The sequence below is a fragment of the Hippocampus guttulatus genome, chromosome 15 (genome assembly GCF_054856545.1).
Source record: "Hippocampus guttulatus isolate MCC_2025c chromosome 15, RoL_Hgut_1.0, whole genome shotgun sequence".
In the NCBI taxonomy this organism is placed as follows: domain Eukaryota; kingdom Metazoa; phylum Chordata; class Actinopteri; order Syngnathiformes; family Syngnathidae; genus Hippocampus; species Hippocampus guttulatus.
Genome location: NC_141275.1, coordinates 6181111 through 6196639, shown reverse-complemented (window position 1 = coordinate 6196639; position 15529 = coordinate 6181111). Strand labels below are relative to the sequence as shown.

The 15529-nt window shown below is 41.7% G+C and overlaps 1 protein-coding gene across 1 annotated transcript in view; it reads right to left on the bottom strand.

Moving 5' to 3' along the window:
* tspoap1 (TSPO associated protein 1) overlaps positions 1-15529 on the bottom strand; it is a 52476-nt gene that overhangs the window by 33879 nt on the left and 3068 nt on the right. The window contains exons 3-6 of the mRNA XM_086130391.1: positions 9305-9412; positions 9045-9173; positions 7964-8140; positions 7396-7581 (exon numbers count right to left, since the gene is read on the bottom strand). Of these exons, the coding sequence (XP_085986517.1) occupies positions 7396-7581; positions 7964-8140; positions 9045-9173; positions 9305-9412 (600 nt within the window). The remainder of the gene's footprint in view (positions 1-7395; positions 7582-7963; positions 8141-9044; positions 9174-9304; positions 9413-15529) is intronic.

Below are 15529 nucleotides of genomic sequence, written 5' to 3'. Positions count from 1 at the left end.
ACTAAGATATGTTTTCCAAAATTTATCACTCATGTCATAAATAAGAGGTATTGTAAGCATTTTCTTGTTGCCAAACACCTCATTCCAGTAACTTCAACAATAGTTGAATAAACTGTGATTCTTGGCTTCTTTATATGATTTCCGTCATAATGGCCCTCCAAGGGAAACAGTAACTAAAATGTGGCCCACGACAAAAAATGATTTGTTTTTTAGATTTATCTGACACATTTGATTATTTATTTATTCAGATACAGAATGGTAGAACCCAATTGTTGATAGCAATGAGCACATCGTTTTTCATGAAGTAGGTGGCGAATTAGCAATAGACAAACAAACAGACTACTGTACTCAACAGCTTCTTTTTATTCCCTTTTTTGACATGGTCTTTTTAAATATCTATTGTCCTCAGGTTATGGTGCAAAATTCAGTTCATACAAATTAATTACAAGGTGGGTGAACGCACACATAATGAAAACTACTACTTTGGGAAATAATGAGCAATAACAAACGCAGCAAAAGCAAAAAAAACCCCCAGCTCCTTCAAACTATACAAGGCTGAAAAAAGCATTTGTGCACAGTAATTTGCGAGTCTTTGCATTTTGTGCCTCATAAAACACAATAAATATCCAACAAAACCCAACAGATTTCTCATTTCTTTCCGATAATTAAACAGCAGAAGCAGTCCCAAAAAGCTTCGCCGGTCTGATCGTGCGTGACGTAACGCATTTAAGTCACCTACGTGCAGATAGTCAGCAGGTTGAGGCAGTCGAGGCAAGTTCTATGCTACTTAAGCCAGAGCAGCAAGCAAGCATTAAGCCTTAGCTGGCTACTGTGGCTAAACGTTGATTCTTCCAAGTATCGTTCTCACAAAGGGATTACGAGGAGTAATTAACAAGAGTGAAATGCGGAGAAGCCATGCTAATTGCAATGCTAAACTAATGTTACCGTGAAACACCGGATTTAAGTGCTTGAGTGATCCAGTACACTTTGACAGAAGCCTGCCTGGAGCCCCGTTAAAGCACAGTGCTGCACACTACATTTACATTTCTTTAACTTTGTGGCTTGTTTACATTATGCCGTGGTTTAATTTTATTATGAAAGACGGCAGGTTATCAGTAATAACGGTCGGTTGGAACGATAGGATCGACGTGTTAGCATGCATTTGATCCTTGCAAATCTAATAAACCAAACTTGAGGGGCAGGATGGATTGCCTTGTATCCTTATACTTTGGCCTTCAATTTTGACGTTACAAAGCACCCCCGCATATTTGCGGTATGCCATTTACAAATTCATCTATTTAAGAAATTTATTTTTGCCTATCCCTGGTGATTTTTGAAAATCAGTTCTGGCTCTTATTATTTTTGTTGTTGTTTGTTTTGCTTATGTGGTTTTTCTCCGGGTGCCCCAGTTTCCTCCCACGTTCCAAAAACATGCAAGCCAGGTTAATGAAACACTCGAAATTGACTCTAGATGTGAGCGTGAGCGCGGATGGTTGTTCGTCTTTGTGTGCTCTGTGTTTGGCTGGCAACCAGATCAGGATGCACCCCGCCTACTGCCCGAAGACGGCTGGTATAGGTTCCATCGCGCCCGCGACCCTTGTGAGGATAAGCGGATTCGAAAATAAATGGATAAAATAAAACTTGCAAATATGTGAAGCCGCAGTATGCAGGGGTCGACTGTATTTACCGTTTAAACTATTAAGATCAGAAAATATAATCATTGTGACTGCGACTATTTGCATATTTTTAAAAACTATTCAATCGGACTCCGCTCTACTCCCTGCAAACAGTGTGAGTCCACTGTATTTGATTTTATTATAATGACCACAACCGTTTTCATGTCCCGTCGGACAGGGCATTTCGAAACAAATTACAAAATGCGTTATTTCTTCAACAGCAAAAGGTACCGCCCCAATTATAAAGTGTGCGGTGCTTGTCGATATGTGCATGCATCTCTTTCCTGAGTTTTTAGTGAAGGTCTAGACACATAATAAAGGACAAAGATTGCAATTCAAAACGCCTGCTGCCAACATCAACAGCACTCAAATCGGAGGAGTGAAACAGCAGCAACCCGAAAGAACAAATGTGTGCAGTCAGGTTGTGGCTCTCTGTTTCGCTGTACTGTATAAGTGAGTACTTCACCCATTAGCTTTCTGTTGCAAGGTATTTACTTAAATTGACACTCCAGTCATACAGTATAAATACATCTTTACCCCCTACACTCTGCCTATCAAAGCCAATTAATCGGGCAGAAGTGTTGCTTGAGGGACAAAGGTGACCAGCAAACATCCTGGCTTCAGAGGCGGAACGGTAAACCAGTATAGCGGTAAACCAGGACCAGGAAGTAAATCTGGCTCACTGCTTACGAGGCTAAGTTCATTCACACCCAGGATCTTGCTCAAGAATACGCCTTAGATATATCAGGGCTTTGGATAGCGATCAAACCTGCAATTTATTTAAAAAGACGATCAATGTCTCGTCAGAACTTAACCACCCAGAAGCATTCCGGTTGCCCCAAATTTCTGGTATAACAATGTGTGTATGGTAACCAGAAATCTTTTTGAAGCTCTATCTTAGTCTGTGCCGTGGTAATCATTGCGTCTCTGAGCTCTTAAAGCAGTTCCTCCCACCTCCTGACTCGGTTGTTTCTCTATTAATAGCTTTGTCAGCTGTGAGGCTTTATATAGCCAGCTTCAGTCAATTGATTTAAACAAAGGCCCAGGGCTCGAATGAAATACACTCGTATGACACTGCAGACTTTTTCCTTTTCGCTTTCACAATACAGGGTGTGGTGACTTTTTTTCCGCCCCCATTCTTGGATTCATCTTTTAAAAAAACACTTCAACTTGTATTGTTTCTTCAATACTGTTCCTGTTCTAACTTGGTACCTGTCTGCAATAAGAGTTATTCTTGCACTTTGTGCCTGCAATGAACAAAAAGAAAATAATGTTCGTGCCCCGAAGAGGTGAGACTCGAGTGTTATCAGACGTGGCATTTTATCTTCAAAGTCAACCCTAGGTGTGCAGAAATATAGCAGATTGTGTCGCTTTGCGGTGACGGACAGGAGCCAATTTGCCGGAGGCCTCGTTAACAAAATTCAAACAGTTAGCCAATTACAATCTTATCAATTCACATAACACACAGCGAGAACTAAGAAAAGTGCAAGTTCGCACGAATGAATTCCGATACTACATTTTTATCAAAGGCAGGTGTGAGGCTTACTTAAAATGTTAGCAGAACACACAGTGTGAAATGCGAGCAAAAATACAATGACTCATTCAGCTGCATTAATTAAGCAATGTTTGGTAAATAGGTCTAAGCATGACATCAGTCCTAAGAGGGCTGGCAACTTACAGAAGAAGGTGTTTCCCCAAATAACATCATTTCATGTACAAAAGGCTGTATTCAGCTCATTGTATGGAGGCCTCATATGGACGACGCACACTGAACATTGTACTAAAATGTATATACACATTTCCCTTCCAGCATCCGGAACGGCCAAGCGAGATCCAACGAACTGTCTAAGCCACTACTGCAATTGGGTGTGTGTGGGGTCTGCCACACAATTTCACCAGTGGGCAAGTCTCAGCTACTGGTTTTGCGGCGATTCAAAACTTGAATTGCCTGATGTGGCGCAGTGGCAGATTGTAAATTGTCTAATACTAAGAAGCTTTCACACACAAAAAATAAAGACATTTCCGAATTTAACCTAATGCCGCCATATCATTAGAACACACTGTGTTTTACAACAATACTGAAGCATATTTTCAATTTCATATGTCCCAATGGATAAAATAGTGAAGCCTGTAGGAAACATTTCAGTGAGTGGGGCGCACCTCCCTGGGTCCGTTCGCTTGAATGAAAACTCGCTTTCATCACCCTCCAGCGGGCCGCCCCAAGCCACCAGCCCCATGGCGGGGGCCATGACCGTCGAGTCGGAACACTGTCGAGGCTCCATTATGTCTTCATCGCGGTCAAGACTACTGAAAGGTTTCACGGGTATGTCTTACCCTCCTTTTGGAGACCTGGAGATCTCTCGTTTATTTGAATTAAAGACCTGAGATGCAACCTTTTTACCACAAAAGTGTCACTATTTCATCTATTGGTTGATAGAAAACTGACTGTAAATATCGTATTGTTTTAAGATACATGTGCTGTATGCTACAAATAAGCACAGTGACCTAATAATATGAGCCAACGGGTCAAATCGTGTAAAAGAGCAGATCTTTTCAAAAGGGATTGTCACAAAGTTGAGTTCAAAGTAAATATAATCAGCATCCATGTGGTGTATAATTCTGACATACGTTTTACAAAAAGGGCACACGGTGAGAACTTTACATAACGTCTCACGGATGAAAGATGGGGATACAAAAGCATCGTCACATTAACAACATCATGGAATGTCCGGATGAAAACGGAAAACAGAATGAAGGGTTCGTTTTTGGCCACATGTATCAATGTCGAGCATCCCAGGGTGTATCCCAGTTCTTATCCAAAGTCGGCTGGAGGAGATTCCAGCTCACATGACCCAAACTAGGACAATTTTAGAATTGAAATGGATGAATGTATAATCAAACAAGAATGAAAGAATTCCAACTCTAAAGCTTCAACAATTAGTGTCCTCGGTTCCCAAAAGCTAACTGCGTGTAGGTCAACGGTCAAAGTAAAGGTGACGCAGTGATACACACACCCAAGTTTTTTGGAATGTGTTGCAGGCATCAAATTCAAAACGAATGAATATTTAACACAAAAAAAAAATATGTTGATCAGTTTGAACCCATCTTGTCTTTGTAGTGTATGCAAATGAATATAGGTTGAAAAGGATTTGCAAATTAGCGTATTCTGTTGTTATTTACGTCTTCCACAACATCACAACTTCACTCGAACCGATATTTGTATTTCATTGAATTCATTCTCTGCTCTTCCCCCCGCTTTGGTCCAAATTCTGTATGAGCCTTTTATGAAAAACCCTCTTCCATGTAACTGTCGCAGGAATACCAGAGTAGATTGGAAAAAAAGTGCGCTTCTTCTCCAGATAAAATAATGACAATGGCATCTTGTTTGTGCCGTGTGTCCATTGTTTCTATTGATTATTTATCCATGCCGCACAGTCAGCAGTGATAGACTGTGAGCCCCCGTAACCCTGCATATCATATGGCGATGTGTATTAAAAAGTATGAAGGGATAAATGGATGTGATTTGCTGCTGAATTGGAAGCTATGCCCCAGAAGAGAAACCAGACTACAGCATCGACGGAGGTGATAGCATCAGAGGCCCAGTCAACCTTTGCTAAATGGGACACAGTCTCGTGTTTAGAAGATTTTGGTTGCGTCACGTTCCCACCCTTATGTCACGGTGATGCTACATGTTTAACATTACTAAGGGCTTTCGCCCAGAACCACATTCCCACCACTGGAAATGGCACAGGATTTATATTTCCTGTCCTCACTCATTCTTTCACTCATAATATACGTGCAGTTAAACTACGGTAATTAAGTATTCCTGCACACATCGGTCAACATCACTAGCCAACGAAAGGATTGCGGGATGGCCAAGGCCTAATAAGTACACCTCTAGATCCACAGCAGTGCGTCTGTCTACACTCGAAACTGAGGAGGTGCAGGCAAACTCAAGGATCAAGAACAACCTGGGGCCCTGGAGCACTAACGCGGAGACACACTCCATTCAGCAGTCCCTGAGTGCCATAAGCACATTGGTGTAATCCCCGCAGACTACTGAAACGGGTAACTGGATCACTTCTTTTAAAAGCACCTTAATGGATTGGCCTGGCCGTTGATTTTCTTTTTAAATACAGATCATATCGCCGTACAGCAGTCAAATGCAGTAGCATCCTGTCACCGTCAGTCTGGATGCCTTTAATATCTGAAGGCTTCGAGGTAAAAATTGGGGTTTGACTGTTGTTGAATAGGCCTTGTGCATTTAAAGTGTAATTTATAAAAAAAATAAATACTGTCAATCTCGAATAAAAGGTCGCCACAAAACATGTCAACAGGAATTAATATTAAAAGAGCTGCGAGACCAACGTGCAAAAGGCCCTTGGTCACTAGTCACGAGAGAACACAGACAGCGCTTGATAAAAGTAATCAAAAAACTCCAACACAACGCCTTGAGCAAGCTGTCGCCATCCCAGATTGACACCCGGATATGTGCCGTGTCAATGTTGAGAATTGCATGACTTGAACCTCACCTCCAACTAACTCGAATGAGGTAAAAGCTGAGAAGAACGGCCAACGGAAATGCAACGCCAAAAGGACACAACCTCATCAAATGACCTACCCCTTTTGCGTGATCTGAGGCAACATCAAGGCTGTCGCCGGCCGGACCTGCTAGTTATCCAGAGCAGGGCTCGGTGGAAAAAGTCTTTGCTGCGGCTGGAGTCTTACCTACCACCGAAAACCCTCTCACCGCTGCCACAGCAACAGAGAGCGGATTACTGGACTGTACCATTCTGTTGTTAGAGGGGATTAGAGTTCACACAACATGGCCCCGTTCTGGGTGTTCGTGTACCACGGTGAGTGCGTGTGTGCGGCCCACAAAGGAGAGATTACCACAATCGGCATTCTCATTTGAGTTTCCCAGGGAAAGACTGTACATCACAGACACTTGCGGATCAAGGGGAAGATACGTCGGGCATAACGCCATGCTAAACATTAACATCAACACACACGCACACAAAAAATAGTCTATTCCGTCACAGAAGTGATTCTCCCCCTGACACTTACAAATATATTGTGATGCACTAAATTTGCCACGGTGTAAAGAGATTTTCGTCTCTTTAAAACCATTCGAGTGGCGTTGCTTCAGGTGTACTAACGTCAGCACTGCATTATGTACTGCAAGTGAGTCCTACATCTATGATCTAAGTGTATCGCTAACTAAAGTGTGGCCATCATATCAAGTATCAATTCTGCAGTGCAAAGGGTAGCAAGTGATTTGAGGGATGGGGATGCAGAGAAGGTCGGGTATTAAATGCAGAGAGAGGATCGAGAGTGTGTGTGAGTTTTGCATCTTTGATCGGGTCCAAGTTTGAGAAAGGGAATCATCTCATTATGGCTTGCGGCAGATTAGTATCGGCTCAAACGACAAGCCATTATATAACGCGGCAAAACAGCATGCGTGCCAAGCGGAAACATACTCTTCAGATTCAGGGCTAAATGTTCCGTTGCCAAGACAGTTTCCTCTCTTCCAATTTGGGGTGAAAAATATGTGCTTTACCTTTATGACAACAGATAAGGAGGATGGGAATACTTGAACATTTTGTTGTCGTTTTATTTTTCAAATGTAATTTACAGCAGAATCAAATCAGGGGCACTTGCTTGAAAAAACTAACTTGGCAGAGGTGGTCAATAATGAAGTGTCGGCAGCGATTTTTACCTTCTCTTCCACGACCTCCACCTCAGCAGATGTCGCGCACTTATCTGGGCCGCCAGGATCAGGATTGTGGTTTTGGTGCGGTGTGGTCGAGGTGACGGCCAGCTGTCTTTGAAGCCGCAGAACCTCTCTTTGAGACTCTCTGAGAAGTTTCTCAAATTCGACTCTGCTTGAAGGCACAGGCGAACCCTACGAAGACACACGCCGTGAAGGATATCCATAAAACACGGATCATTTCACTCCAACGAACTGATATTTCTTTTCTCGGAACTGGAGTGATCACATCATTGATTTGGTCAAGGCTGATGCTTGGAGGAGAGCAGGTTTTTTTTTGGGGGGGGGGGGGGGTTATTATTTATGGAAGTACAAGTGTTGTCCAGCAGAGAGCAGACTTGAGCCAACATGAGCCAGAGCCTGGACTGTCAGTTGAATTTAAACATTCCAAGATCAGTAACAAGCCGACAAATCCGGAATCAATGAATAAAAACGACCAGACAATTTAAAAAAATGATAATAATAATCAGGGCTGAGGGCATGAGATGTAAGAAATTAGAAATGAAAATATACATACTTTAGCAGCGCCTAGTCGTGCCTCCAGTTCCCTGAAATCCTGCTGCAGCGCCGCGATCTCCTTTTCCTTACACAGCAGTGTATCCGCATGCTGGGCAAGATCACGTGCTCGCTGTCGTGCAAATGCCCTCTTGTAGTGTTCCACTGATCCGGGCCTCATCAGTGATGGAGAATTCACCTACAGGGTGAATTTTTAAGATATACTGTGACAATTTCCACAGGAGGGCAATGCCGACAGGTGGTTGCCAGCAATTCATTTTGCAAAGGGGCCACATGAGAAACTGAAAAGCTTGCCAAAGGTCAAGCCAATGAGCAAACCTCAGATTTGTACTATATTATTTTTAATGTATTGAAAATAAAAAAGCATATCGTCTTGTTTGGATAAAGTGTTACACGTGCAGATATGGCACATATTGTTTTATTAGGAAATCGAGATTTTAAACAAAATTATTAACAGTCGTTTAAATTACATCGTGTATGTCAGTACCGGTGTAGTCAAGTCAAGTCAAGTCAACTGTATTTATAGAACACTTTCAAACAGCCATCGCTGCATACAAAGTGCTGTACATGGAGCAATTTAACATGCACAATAAACAGTAAGACAAATCGGTAATAAAGGCGGTAGAAAGCACCAAACAGTAAAACCAAGAACAAATCTAAGTCATGCTGAGTCGAATGCCAAAGAATACAAGTGAGTTTTGAGGAGGGTTTTGAAGATGGGCAGCGAGGAGGCTTAGAATGTTCAGTGGGAGGTCATTCCAGAGAGAGGGACCAGCAACAGAAAAGGCTCGATCGCCTCTGAGCCTGAGTTTAGTTCTTGGTACTTCTAATAATGTCTGGTCCACAGACCTGAGGCGCCGGGCAGGTGTGTAGGGGCGAAATCAAATAAAGTCAACAATAATAATATACATTTGTTATTGTTGACTTTATTTGATTTCAGTCATAATGGCCATCCAATGGAATTAAAATATGGCCCGCGATGAAAATGGTTTTGACACCCCTGCCCAAAATTATTCAAATAAATGCCGATTGACTTTAATCACAAATAAAGTGAACATGTTTACAACATCGGTTCGGTATACCATTTTGAGATTTGCCTCTTGCAATTTCCGTGCCCTCTCCTCCAGCCTTTTGGCAAGCACTGCCAGTTCTGTGTTCTTCCTCCTTAGCCGCCTGACCTTCTCCTCCGTTTCTGGAGCACTGCTTTTCCGCTAAACAAATTACACACAACACCTGCAGTCAATACCAACTACACACCAAAAAAAAACCCTAAGTATAGTATTTACAACATATTCAGTATCAATCCAATATCATGTAAATCAGCTGTTGCTTTGAAACTTACCAACAGGCAATTTTCCTCCCTCAGTATGCTGCATGTCTTCTTAAGTTCATCCAAAGCTCGCAAGAGTTCAAAGTTCTGCCGTACCAGAAACCGGTAGTCTGCACCACTCTGGAACAAAAACCATTCAATAAATATTGACACATGAGAATCACAACTTTCTTTTCAGTTAGGAAAGAAGAACTTTACACGCACGCGGTACGGTAGAGGCAGGTGAATCACTGACAGTGTGCCACACAGAAAGAACCAAGGAATAAAATTATGTTGCAAAAAAACAGATAATCATCTAAAAGTCTCATTGTCCTCTCACTACAATCTTTTTTTTTCAACAGTAAAACAACAAAAAATTTGTACAAAGCAAATTCTGTCATGAATTCATTTCTGGCTAATTAATGACAACGTAAATCATTTCCTTTGTGACGTAGAGTGTGTTGGAAGTTTACTGGAGAAAAAAAAAACATCAGAACAATACGACATCAGGCGAATGACCTGATTTTAGTTTGCAGCACATTATTGGTATGCATCCTGTGCATATAAATTAAAATCAGCCTGATTACATTTTTTTTTTACCATTCTGAGTAGGTCTTTGTAAGGGATGCTGAAATGACTCCAGGCTGATATAGCTAAAGGGCGAACATCAGCAATTTTCAGGAGCAGGCTGAACTCCCCCCTCTCTATACACAGACACACACTTTATAACACATGAGCACAAAGATAAGAGTTAATCCGATCATCTGTGATGAATTTACAAGATAGTCAGCCTTAAGTATCAGCCTATCGTGACACTTGATTTGTTCAACATCATTGTACCCATATCTTGAAGCAATCCAAAAGGTTGTTCATTGCGTGATTTGATTTAGTAAATAGCAGCTTCTAATGCTCATATATAAGTCGTGAACAGACTCGATGAAGTGTCATCTCAAATCTTCTCCTGTATTTATTACTCATTTACCCTTTGGGTGTCTGATACTGAAGGATAGGGGGTGGTCTGCTTTAACCAGCAAGAGGACAAAGAGCCCATAACAGGCTGCTTTTGTCCCCCCCCCCCCCCCCCCCCAAGCATTAGGCAAACTACACCAACATCCTCTGCAAGCACCCACGGGGTCTGATGTAAATAATAAATAAAGACATAAAATATGCTGACTGGTAACGGTTTTAGTGTGATTATCCTGCACAATGCCCAAAAAAAAAAAAAAAAAGCAAAGTATATTTTTTAGAAATTAGAAGACAGTCATTTTAGGTCTAATTAAAATACCCTTGTGAAGGATCGTTAAGGTGGTGGTGGCGGCGATCATATATCCAATTAAAACAACACAGTCTACAAGGAAAGAAACGGCACCATTCAATCTGTAATATGAACAGCCGTGAAGAGAAAAACAATTACGTTACATTTTGCATTTATATGACAGGCTGGGGAGCCCATTTCAAAGCAAGCTATTGTCAAACACAATTTAGAAAAAGAAAAAAAAAACATGATCATGGCTACATCGATTTCTTTCACTGTCACAACTGCAGGTTTCACTGGAAATATTGCAGCACTACTGCCAACTGAAAGGATTCAGAGATATCTCCAAAGTATAGAACCAAACTGTTGTCCAAACTACAAATATGTGGAAAGGACTTATTTCTAAAAACAGTAGTTTATTCCAGTTAAATACAGGGTGGTATTGAAGTGACTGCATTTGCATTACACAACAAAAGCAGTTCATGACCTCCGACCCTAGAGACCATCTATATGTTTTGCAACCAGACATCTAGACGGTGGGGTGAGTTGGGGGCTGCTGAGATAAATGCTCTCGAGAATAGCCTAACCCTCATGTATCAATTATTCATTAAGTAATAATACGCAAATATGCAGGAACTATGTGGAAATATAACCATTTAGAATCAGTGATGGAAAACAAAGCTTACAGTCACATATTTTTTAAAAAATTAAAAAAAAAAAGATGCAGGAAACTATCACACACGAGGCATCATGGGGTTTTTTTTCTTGTTTTTTTTCCCCTAAGAGGCAGAACTTGGTTCTCCAAGCATTTCAAACAATGTGATTTGAGGCGGACGGTTCAAGCAAATGAATGATAAAGTCTGATAATGAGGTCTTAGTCAAAACTAGAGTGCTCCACTTTTGACTCTCCCACAGGTACACAAAGTAGGTCGATTCAGATATGCAGTGCTGGCATGAGTGTCTCTTGCCAACACGTTTACACCTTTCAGCGACATGGTCTCCATTTGGCCTGTCCAGTAAAAACTGGCTTGTGGTAACAACCTATCCTATGTAAACAATGTTTGAAACACTACTTGAGCTGCAAGCCAATAGAGAACATAAGGACCACTGGAAAGAAAATACCTTTTGACAGTTAGAATATTTGTAACTTTATTGCTCAAGCAAGCGACAAAAGTACAGACAACTATAAGATGGGAAGCTACCAGAATTACCGGCAGACAAAGACAAAGACAAGGTCTCCATAATAGTGGAAAAGACTTTGTAACCTGACATGATCTTCATGCGCAATGGGGATGATCAGAGCTGGGGGGGACAGTAAGATGGCCATATGGAGTCCAGACAGATTTTGATCACAGAAAACCACAGTCAACAAGCTTGTTTCTAATCACAGGGTTTGTTCTTGTGTCAATAAAGAAATGGCGTTGCTTACTTTGTTATTTTGCAACTCAACAGTAGTCAAACACTGAAACCGTGAACAATTTGTGCCTCGTCATTATTCTTAAGAACTAAACTGAGGCTCAGAGGGGATCGAGCCTTTTCTGTTGCTGGTCCCTCTCTCTGGAATGACCTCCCACTCAACATTCGGCAAGCCTCCTCGCTGCCCATCTTCAAAACCCTCCTCAAAACTCACTTGTATTCTTTGGCATTCGACTCAGCATGACTTAGATTTGTTCTTGGTTTTACTGTTTGGTGCTTTCTACCGCCTTTATTACCGATTTGTCTTACTGTTTATTGTGCATGTTAAATTGCTCCATGTACAGCACTTTGTATGCAGCGATGGCTGTTTGAAAGTGCTCTATAAATACTGTTGACTTGACTTGACTTGACTTAAAATCTCATCAGATATTCGCAATTGAGTCAGAATCTTGTACCCTTGGCTTTTTCATCACGACACAAGAATATTGTCGTACTCCCAAAAGGGTCAGAAGATTAAATGCTCACTACTGTACTGTATCAACACTGCCGCCACTTGTATTCCGAATATACAAGGGCAGCATCAGCAGCCTGAAGAAAATACCCATCTTGAAAGGACTCTCTCAAACCATGTGACACTCCTGTCCTATTGGAGGCCAGTTAGAGTCCCCCCCCCCGCCCCCCCCACCCTTTCAGCACAAGTTACACATTCATATATATTTTTCGGAAATGTTCACCACCTTTTACGTTATTCTGTACAATGCCCGCTCTTCACAAAGCTTCATAATCCGCACTGTGAAGCTATCAGATGCTGCTATTGCTATTACGAAAACAATAGTCATGGTACATTGCAAGCAAAAAATTTAAATTGACAGGCTCCTAATGAAAAGCAAATGTGGGCCCTCCACAGCAGAAGGGCCCCAAGACTAATTTATAATGGCCCATTCCCAGTGCTTGGGAGAACAGATGTTCAATGAGTCAATGAACGCCTGATTGGCTTCAAAAAAAGTCTGCAACCCACATTTGATCTTTACATAGTGAGGGATTTAAACTTAATTTCTCGTTATCTATTACAATTGGCAAGCGAACACAAACAATACATACCTTGTGTTTCCCTTCCGCTTCAAAACCATTTAGGTTTTCATAGAGCGAATGATGTCTTTTTCCTAATAACGGTGCTGAAGGGATATTGGCAGAGGTTGGCATGGGCTTGTCGGAGAGTCCTCGACCCTTATCTCTCTGGTCTTCTGATTTTCTTAACTCTTGTGCCGTTTGTTCTAAAATTTGGGTCTCCTGTCGGGACTGCATATTTACATGCGGAGGTGTCTGCTAAGGCGGCTTTGGCCGAGTCCACAGATCATACATCACTCTCAGTTCGCCACCAAGGACAGATCAGGCGCCAGCTTTTAACTGGTGGACAAGTACATTGGGAAAAAAAAAAAATTGTGAAATTCTTTTATGAAACATAGTGAGAAGACCATGAGCGGAGGTACTTTTCACAGCCTTTTAATATCTGAAGCCAAACTAAGGACGCCATGGTCAGCAACACCCCCCCCCCCCCCAAAAGAAAAAAAAACGGCATGAAACCTGCTAAGGTTATAATGCCCGTTTCAAATCCTTTAAGGACAAAGTTATTGTAAAGGGCCTTGTCATTCCCCAACTAACGACATCTACCAAAACGAGGCCAGTGCCCTCAAAAAACCTCTAGCAAAATGTTCTCTGTTTCAAAAGGCAAGTCCGTTACGTTCATTATCCTGACACTAAAAATGCTCTTTATAGACAAACTCAAGCTTCCGAGTAACGCCGTGCTTCTCATAAATATTCACTATCCATGCCTTACCGCAGTCATCTTTGGCCAGTTTACAACACCCAGGAAAAAATAAATAAATAAAATTAAAAAAAACACTGCCAATGTTGCATGTCATGTCAAAGCAAGACATATAGGCCCCAAAATAAAACAGCAAACAAAAAAAAGATACAAAGAGACGAAAATGCAAGACGAATCCAACTACAAAGGTCCCTACTGCAGCATCGCTGTAAAACTGAGATGTCCGTGGAACTACAGCTCTTCCTACGAGAGTCGGTGCCCATCGGGGCTGCTTCCTGCTTTTAGCCAGATGCGAGAACACACGACAGGCTGCGTCTCATATTGTTTCCGGAGCCATAAAGGTGAAGAAAAAGGACGATTGGAAAAATGAGCGTATGAAACGGGGGGGTTGTCATTGAGAGGAGGGGGGTGGGGAAGACCTCCTCAGGATCCTATCACAAAAAGGCAAGCATTCAGTCAGTGCCCAATCATAACGGCGACTATGGCTCGTTTCCATGGAGATGACGCTGGAATGATGTTGGCTCCCTATTGATTGTTCAAGAGCCAACACGGGCTGCAACACGGGGAGGCTGCATGAGACACACCGTTGAGCAAGTGGAACTAATGCGAATGTGCGGTTGCAGTTTCACACTTGTAAAACAACATTCGGAAGCCTGACAAGATGCTGAGTCTTCCTGATTTTAAACAAATTGAATCTTGACAGGAAAGCGTCTTCATTTGACAGTATGTTTGCGCAGTTAAGTATCGAATTCGCCTCCCTGGGTAAAATAGTTTCTCTGCACGTTTGAGGTCACTTTGATCAAATTTTAGATATTTCATTCTCTCAATATGACGAGGCATGAGCGATATGGGTTCAATCGTGTATTGTGATATTCTATAACAATAATGATAAAACATTTATAGCTACTGCAGACTAATTTTTTAAAAATGGCAAAATTATTTTCAAAGTTTTCAAACTTCTTTGTGTCAGTAGCAATTTCAAGACACGACCTTTGATTTTTAGTCACCCACCGGTAAGTTTCATTTTTCAGTTTTCATGGGTATATATGATTTTTGGTTTAAAATTTTTTGGGGGTATGTTTTTTTTGCTCATGTCACCAGGGTCGATGATACCAAAAAGGTCAAATGATGAGAGGAGAACAAGTTACCTATTCCAGGTATTCTACAATAACAGTGTGAGGGATGTGACTGACTATTAGTGCCTTTATTGAGGGGTTTCTTTAACACAGCTTAACACAATATGCATGTGGCCTTGACAAACCTGTGCACATGTAAGCCCAGCAATGACAACTTTGACAGCTTAACTCCAACCATAACGTCAAGTAGATGCAATGAGATTAACCTCTGCACTGTGAAGTTGACGCGCTCACCACTGGACCACCGGCCCCCGCCTTCATCTGCATATAGGTCAAGCCAATTAAACATGATAGCTAAACTTGTGAGTCTCTGCTTCAACGTAGCAAGCTGGCACATAAAAATAGACAGTTAGCAACACTGTTCCTCCCAGCTCCGTTGTTATGACAGGCCAGACATGACGGAGAGCAGAAGTTCAGTTCGAAAGACTATGCCTGCACAACCTCTAAGTCAAATCCTACAAGCACCATCACAAGTCAATTCAATGCACGCAGGCCTTCAAGCCACTTCTTTCAAAAGTGACGCTTTTTTTGTTGGTCTCTGTTGTCCTTTAGCCATTATGTACTGCGCCAACACAATGTAACATTTATGACTTTGACTTTCCACAATTACCTCATTACCACCACTG